The sequence below is a fragment of the Heterodontus francisci genome, chromosome 2 (assembly GCF_036365525.1).
Source record: "Heterodontus francisci isolate sHetFra1 chromosome 2, sHetFra1.hap1, whole genome shotgun sequence".
Taxonomy (NCBI): Eukaryota; Metazoa; Chordata; class Chondrichthyes; order Heterodontiformes; family Heterodontidae; genus Heterodontus; species Heterodontus francisci.
In genome coordinates this window covers 211291924-211300573 of record NC_090372.1, presented here as the reverse complement: position 1 = coordinate 211300573, position 8650 = coordinate 211291924, and the positions used below count along the sequence as shown (strand labels likewise).

At 47.6% G+C, this 8650-nt stretch overlaps 1 protein-coding gene across 1 annotated transcript in view; it reads left to right on the top strand.

The window, feature by feature from the left end:
• LOC137350720 (aquaporin-1-like) overlaps positions 1-7407 on the top strand; it is a 42388-nt gene extending 34981 nt beyond the window's left edge. Inside the window, exon 4 of the mRNA XM_068015655.1 lies at positions 136-7407. Coding sequence (XP_067871756.1) covers positions 136-315 — 180 coding nt within the window. The 3' untranslated portion in view covers positions 316-7407. The remainder of the gene's footprint in view (positions 1-135) is intronic.
• The last annotated feature ends 1243 nt before the right edge of the window (positions 7408-8650 follow it).

Sequence of the window (8650 nt, the reverse complement as noted above, 5' to 3'; positions counted from 1 at the left end):
ATTTTATACCAATGCCCAATGTCGGAACTACCCTCCCTCCCCCATGTGCCAACACCTCCCCTCATCCCCTTCACTACTTCTCGGGCAGGCTCTCCCTATTTGCTCAGTAACGTCTGTGTTATTTTTTTCCCCCAGCTGTACTGGGTGGGTCCCATCATCGGAGGAGTCGCTGCTGCACTGCTGTATGACTTTGTGCTCACCACACGGTTCAGCGACCTGTCCGGACGGCTTAAGGTGCTGACCAGTGGGCCGATAGAAGAGTACGATGTGGAAGGGGAGAACGACAGCGCCAGGATGGAGATGAAGCCAAAGTAAAAAGAGAAAAAGGAGAAGGGGAGCTCCCGCTGGGAGAGAGAGAAACAGCAATTTAAAAAATTCAAGGGGGTCCTGGGGGTGGGGGGGATGCCAGGGTTTTTCGTCTCTGCACATGTTGGCTTCACACTTTGCCAGGTGGGAATGGTAAGACCCACCCTCTCCCCACTTTTGAACCTCAGAGGCTTGAGTATTAAAGCTGGCACTCTCAGTGCCATACTGAGGGAGTGCTGCACTGCCGGGGGTGCCATCTATTGGGTGAGACATTAAACCCAGGCCCTGACTGCACTGATTCCAATCCAACTTCTTTAAGTCACTTGTTTTTAGTTATATACATGTAACACAGTGTGGGCGCATTTCAGACTAACCTACTCTGCACCCACTGTCCTTGGCAAATTTAATGCTTCACTTGACTCTAGGAAATAGGAACTTGCATTTATATAGCGCCTTTCGTGACTTCAGCCATCGAAGTACATTTGAAGTGCCAAGCTAAGAAATCTCGGCGTCCAATTTGTGCCAGCAAGCTCCCCCGCAATCAGCGATAAGATCGACGATAGTCTGTTTCTTAATGATATTGGCTGACAAATAAATATTAGCCCAGGGCATGAGTGGCGGAGCTCCCCGATCTTCTTCAAAAGAGCAGCCATGGGATATTTTGCAGCCAATGAGCAAAAAAGGCAGGGCTTTGCTTAACATCTAAACTGAAAGTTGGCGCCACTGACAGTGCAGCACTCCCTCAGTACTGCACTGGGATTATTGAGCTCGTAGATTATGTACTAACTCAGAATGCTACCCACTGAGACAAGGCTGACACCAAGCCGCTACCTTTGACCCCTAGACCTGCAGTTATTGATTTGCATGTTGCCCGAAATCGACGTCAGTACTGTCCCGTCTTCTCCCTTTGTGCTCACCAGAAAATCATAGAATGATACAGCACAGTTAAGGAGGCCATTCGGCCCATCCTGCCCGTGCCAGCTCTTTGAGAAATTAGACCCACAAATCTTCCCATCCCCTCAAATCCCTGCAAATGTCTCCCCTTCAAGTGTTTATCCAATTCCCTTTTGAACGTTACTATTGAATCAGCTTCCACCTCCATTTCAGGGAGTGGATTCGAGATCATAACAACTGCTAATTATCTTAAATCGGGTCATTATTGGGTATCAAGCCACCATCTATCAAGTGAAAGGGGATTTATTAAAATGGAGCCACAATCCTCGTAGCCTTTCTCCTGCTTTACAAGGCTCTTGAAAGGCCCAGCCCATAGTGCAGGATTGAGGCAGGTCAGTCAGTGCTGCAGTATTCTCAAGAGCAAAGAAGAAAGATTTGCATTTATATAGCGCCTATCCCCACCTCAGGACCTCTCAAAGCACTTTACAGCCAATGAAGTACTTCTGAAGTGCAGTCACTGTTGTAATGCGGCAAACACGGCAGCCAATTCACGCACAGCAAGCTCCCACAAACAGCAATGAAATATATGATCAAATCATCTGTTCTTTAGTGATGTTGATTGGACCAGGACACCGGGGAGAAATCCTCAGCTCCTCTTCGAAATAGTGCCAAGGGATCTTTTACATCCCCTGGGGAGGACTGACAGGGTCCTCGGATTAACACATCATCCAAGAGATAGCACCCTCCAACATTCTTTCAGTACTGCACTGGGCCGTGCCAGCCTAGATTATGTGTTCAACTCTGAGTGGGACTTGAACACTTAACCTCAGAGTGAGAGAGCTACCATCTGAGTCACAGCTGACATCGAACAAAGCACTTCTTCTGGGATGGTGACCCCCAAACAATGAGCCCACAGCACTGATTTCACTGACCACTGCTTCTTGTGGTCTGTATGTTCACTTGGTCCTGGGTAGCACATTTTTTTTTTATTCATTCATGGGATGTGGGCGTCGCTGGCCAGGCCAGCATTTATTGCCCATCCCTAATTGCCATTGAGAAGGTGGTGGTGAGCTGCCTTCTTGAACCGCTGCAGTCCATGTGGGGTAGGTACACCCACAGTGCTGTTAGGAAGGGAGTTCCAGGATTTTGATCCAGTGACAGTGAAGGAACGGCGATATAGTTCCAAGTCAGGATGGTGCGTGACTTGGAGGGGAACTTGCAGGTGGTGGTGTTCCCATGTATTTGCTGCCCTTGTCCTTCTAGTTGGTAGAGGTCGCGGGTTTGGAAGGTGCTGTCTAAGGAGCCTTGGTGCATTGCTGCAGTGCATCTTGTAGATGGTACACACTGCTGCCACTGTGCGTCGGTGGTGGAGGGAGTGAATGTTTGCAGATGGGGTGCCAATCAAGGGGGCTGCTTTGTCCTAGATGGTGTCGAGCTTCTTGAGTGTTGTTGGAGCTGCACCCATCCAGGCAAGTGGAGAGTATTCCATCACACTCCTGACTTGTGCCTTGTAGATTGTGGACCGGCTTTGGGGAGTCAGGAGGTGAGTTACTCGCCTCAGGATTCCTAGCCTCTGACCTGCTCTTGTAGCCACGGTATTTATATGGCTACTCCAATTCAGTTTTCGGTCAATGGTAACCCCTAGGATGTTGATAGTGGGGGATTCAGCGATGGTAATGCCATTGAATGTCAAGCGGAGATGGTTAGATTCTCTCTTGTTGGAGATGGTCATTGCCTGGCACTTGTGTGGCGCGAATGTTACTTGCCACTTATCAGCCCAAGCCTGGATATTGTCCAGGTCTTGCTGCATTTCTACACAGACTGCTTCACTATCTGAGGAGTCACGAATGGTGCTGAACATTGTGCAATCATCAGTGAACATCCCCACTTCTGACCTTATGATTGAAGGAAGGTCATTGATGAAGCAGCTGAAGATGGTTGGGCCTAGGACACTACCCTGAGGAACTCCTGCAGTGATGTCCTGAAGCTCCAACAACCACAACCATCTTCCTTTGCGCTAGGTATGACTCCAGCCAGCGGAGGGTTTTCCCCCTGATTCCCATTGACCTCAGTTTTGCTAGGGCTCCTTGATGCCATACTCGGTCAAATGCTGCCTTGATGTCAAGGGCAGTCACTCTCACCTCACCTCTTGAGTTCAGCTCTTTTGTCCATGTATGAACCAAGGCTGTAATGAGGTCAGGAGCTGAGTGGCCCTGTCGGAACCCAAACTGAGCATCACTGAGCAGGTTGTTGCTGCTTGATGGCACTGTTGATGACACCTTCCATCACTTTACTGATGATTGAGAGTAGACTAACGGGGCTGTAGTTGGCCGGGTTGGACTTGCCCTGCTTTTTGTGTACAGGACATACCTGGGCAATTTTCCACATTGCAGGGTAGATGCCAGTGTTGTAGCTGTACTGAAACAGCTTGGCTAGGGGTGCGGCAAGTTCTGGAACACAGGTCTTCAGTACTATTGCCGGAATATTGTCAGGGCCCATAGCTTTTGCAGTATCCAGTGCCTTCAGTCGTTTCTTGATATCACGCGAAGTGAATCGAATTGGCTGAAGTTTGGCATCTGTGATGCTGGGGACTTCAGGAGGAGGCCACGATGGATCATCAACTCGGCACTTCTGGCTGAAGATTGTTGCAAATGCTTCAGCCTTATCTTTCGCACTGATGTGCTGGGCTTCCTCCATCATTGAGGATGGGGATATTTGTGGAGCCACCTCCTCCAGTTAGTTGTTCAATTGTCCACCACCATTCACAACTGGATGTGGCAGGATTGCAGAGCTTAGGTCTGATCCGTTTGTTATGGGATCGTTTAGCTCTGTCTATCTCATGCTGCTTACGCAGTTTGGCATGCAAGTAGTCCTGGGTTGTAACTTCACCAGGTTGATACCTCATTTTGAGGTATGCCTGGTGCTGCTCCTGGCATGCCCTCCTGCACTCTTCATTGAACCAGGGTTGGTCTCCTGGCTAGATGGTAATGGTAGAGTGGGGGATATGCCGGGCCATGAGGTTACAGATTGTGGTTGAGAACAATTCTGCTGCTGCTGATGGCCCACAGCGCCTCATGGATGCCCAGTTTTGCATTGTTACATCAGAGACAAGTAGAAAGTCACATACCAGTCGCCATCTTGGCCAGTCAGTCCCTAAGTGCTTCGAGTCAATGAGCCCGACAGCTTCGGGTACTCCAGTTGGTGGGGGCAGCTTGATGGTAATCTCAGGCAAATAAGGAGTTCATGGGGATGGTTCAGATGGAGTCCAGTCAGATTGTGGCATTTTCTGTCAGAAGCTTCAGTCGTTCTTTTAAAGCAGATCAGGGCAGGTGTGTGAGAAGAATGCAGGGGAGAGAAGGAGGAGATGGCGATCGGACTTGCCAGCTCATGTGAGGAACCTTCTGGAACTTCTTTGATAGAGACTATTTTTTTAACTTGGCAAGTTGTTGGCATTCGGAATGCGCTGCCTGAAAGGGCGGTGGAAGCAGATTCAATAATATCTTTCAAAAGGGAATTGGATAAATACTGGAAGTGGAGGAAAACGTGCAGGGCTGTGAGGGTAAAGAGCTGGGAAGAGAGACTCGAGTCAGTCAGTCATTGAACCATTATTGTAGGGAAGGAGACCATTGAGCCCATTGGTCCCATGTCAGACCAATTGGACAGCTCTTTCAAAGAGCTGACTTGGAGCTGATGGGCTGAATGGTCTCCTTCTGTGTGATTCTAACTCTAAAGCAATATAAAAAGATGAGAGGGCAGAAACATACAATAAGCTAATTTTACTTATCACTCGGCATTCCCTGTAATTATGCAGAGTGCATGCACCTTTATAAATGTCACTGTCCCAGTATAACTGTACTGTTCCACCCCACAGAGATTCCCGGGGTTTATTGTGATCCAGGGAGCGGGACCGGGAAGCGAGAGGTGGTGAGGGAAGGGATACGGTTGGGACAGCCTGTGGCAATGCTCAAACACTGACTACCACGCAGCAATCGTAACTTAGGCCTCAGGACTCGACCAGTCCCTTCCTTCAGCCGTCTTCTGGTTCCAAACATCTAATGAGGAAATAATCCGTGGATGTGTTCAATGTAAACCTGCTATCTCTGTCTCCATCTCTCTCTGTATATAGACCTTCTGATGCACAGAGCTCTTAATTTCTGTATAAAAAAGCCATGACGCCAAAAGGTGTTGGTGAGGTGAATGTTTGTAGATTTAAGATGTTGAGCCCTTCACTCTGCCAGAACATAGAACAGTACAGCACAGTACAGGCCCTTCGGCCCACGATGTTGTGCCGAACCTTTAACCTACTCTAAGACCAAACTAACTACCTACCCTTCATTCTACTATCATCCATGTACCTATCCAAGAGTCGCTTAAATGCCCCTAATGTATCTGCTTCTACTACCACCGCTGGCAGTGCATTCCACGCACCCACCACTCTCTGTGTAAAGAACCTACCTCTGACATTTCCCTGAAACCTTCCTCCAATCACCTTAAAATTATGCCCCCTGGTGATAGCCCTTTCCACCCTGGGAAAAAGTCTCTGACTATCCACTCTATGCCTCTCATCATCTTGTACCCCTCTATCAAGTCACCTCTCATCCTTCTTCGCTCCAATGAGAAAAGCCCTAGCTCCCTCAATCTTTCTTCGTAAGACATGCCCTCCAGTCCAGGCAGCATCCTGGTAAATCTCCTCTGCACCCTCTCCAAAGCCTCCACATCCTTCCTCTCATGAGGCGACCAGAACTGAACACAATATTCCAAGTGTGGTCTAACCAGGGCCTTATAGAGCTGCAGCATAACCTCGCGGCTCTTAAACTCAATCCTCCTGTTAATGAAAGCCAACACACCATACGCCTTCTTAACAACCCTATCAACTTGGGTGGCAACTTTGAGCGATCTATGGACATGGACCCCAAGATCCCTCTGTTCCTCCACACTACCAAGAATCCTGTCTTTAAGCCTGTATTCCACATTCAAATTCGACCTTCCAAAATGAATCACTTCACACTTTTTCAGGTTGAACTCCATCTGCCACTTCTCAGCCCAGCTCTGCATCCTGTCAATGTCCCGTTGCAACCTACAACAGCCTTCCACACTATCCACAACTCCAGCAACCTTCGTGTCATCGGCAAACTTGCTAACCCAGCCTTCCACTTCCTCATCCAAGTCATTTATAAAAATCACAAAGAGCAGAGGTCCCAGAACAGATCCTTGTGGAAAACCACTGGTCACCGAGCTCCATGCTGAATACTTTCCATCTACTACCACCCTCTGACTTCTATGGGCCAGCCAATTTTGTATCCAGACAGCCAACTTTCCCTGAATCCCATGCCTCCTTACTTTCTGAATGAGCCTACCATGGGGAACCTTATCAAACGCCTTGCTAAAATCCATATACACCACATCCACTGCTCTTCCTTCATCAATGTGTTTTATCACATCTTCAAAGAATTCAATAAGGCTTGTGAGGCATGACCTGCCCCTCACAAAGCCATGCTGACTGTCTCTAATCAAACCATGCTTTTCCAAATAATCATAAATCCTGTCTCTCAGAATCCTCTCCAATAATTTGCCCACTACCGACGTAAGACTGACTGGTCTATAATTCCCAGGGATATCCCTATTCCCTTTCTTGAACAAGGGAATAACATTTGCCACCCTCCAATCATCCGGTACTACTCCAGTGGACAGTGAGGACGCAAAGATCATCGCAAAGATCAAAGGCAATCTCTTCCCTCGCTTCCCGTAATATCCTTGGGTATATCCCGTCTGGCCCCGGGGACTTATCTGTCCTCATACCATTCAAAATTTCCAGCACATCCTCCCTCTTAACCTCAACCTGTTCGAGCAGATCAGCCTGTTCCACGCTGTCCTCACAAACGACCAGGTCCCTCTCACTAGTGAATACTGAAGCAAAGTATTCATTTAGGACCTCCCCTACCTCCTCCGACTCCAGGTACAAGTTCCCTCCACTATCCCTGATCGGCAGTGAAGGGTTTAATACTGTTAAAATAAACAGGTTGAAGTCAGTGATAACATTTTCATTGTTCGGATGGCTGAAGTATTGTCCAGTAATATCGCTACTAATTCCTTAGCTATTATTCAACTGTCTCTTAGCTCCCTCTGTGTATTGTTCTCTCTTATTATATAGATAATATTTATTGGAATAGTTCAAGTTTTTCTTTTTGCTATTCAGATAAACTTTTATGTACGGTTTACCACTTGTGTGTGAGTTTGAGTTTCTGCGCACTGGCAGGTTACATTAACCTTCCTTTCCAAACCCCTCATTTCCTCGTCTCCTGAAGGAAGAGCTGGGCCTGTTAGTTCCAGATGAAAGTGAAAGGCGGGAAAGCTTATGCACTGAAAATGCCCGGCACATCATGATCGGGCACATCCTCCCCAACTCACCCCCACTCCCTACCGACCTCAAGCATTCCCCACCCCATCCCGACTCCAAACACCCCCTACCCCACAACCAGGTAATCTCCTGGGACAGGTAAATAAAAAACAGAAAAAAAATAACAAGTAACAATGTGAAAAAAATACTCTGGAAAAATACCTCCCCACCCCCATGACTCTCACCGGCCATTCAATTGACAACAGAGGAAGGGGTATCTGGGCGTTTATTTGCCACACCTCTCAGGAAATTCTTGAAATGCTTTCCCTGCTACAAAGAAAGAAAGATTTGCATTTATATATTGCCTTTTTATGACCTCAGGATGTCCCAAAGTGCTTTACAGCCAGTGAAGTGCTTTACTGAAGTGTAGGTCTGTTGTAACGTAGCAAACACGGCAACTAATTTAGGCACAGCAAGATCGCAAAAACAGTAATCACGCGATAATTCTTTTTAGTGATGTTAGTTAAGGGATAAATATTGAGCAGGACACTGGGGAGACCTCTCCTGCTCTTCTCTGGTCACCACACTTCAGGAAGGATGTGAGGGTCCTTGAGAGGTTGCAGAGGAGATTTACCAGAATGGTTCCAGGGATGAGGGATTTTAGTTACAGAGTTAGGTTGGAAAAGCTGGGTTTGTTCTCCTTAGAACAAAGAAGATTGAGGGGAGATTTAACAGGAATGTGCAAGATAGTGACAGGCTTAGATAAGTTAGACAAGAAAAAACTGTTCTCATTAACAAATGGTACAAGGACTAGGAGACACAGGTTGAAGGTTTTGGGAAAGAGATGCAGGGGGGATGTGAGGAGGTACCTTTGAGGAATGACCTGGAACTCACTGCCCACGAGGGTGGTGGAAGTGGAGACAATCAATGATTTAGAAAGGAAAGTGGATAGACACTTGAAGGATATAGACTTGCAGAGCTGCAGGGATCGAGCCAGGGCGTGGAACTGACTGGATAGCTCTGTGGAGAGCCAGCATGGGCTCGATTGGCCGAATGGCCTCCTTCTATGCCGTAAATGACTCATCAAAATAGTGCAGCGGGGGATCTTTTACG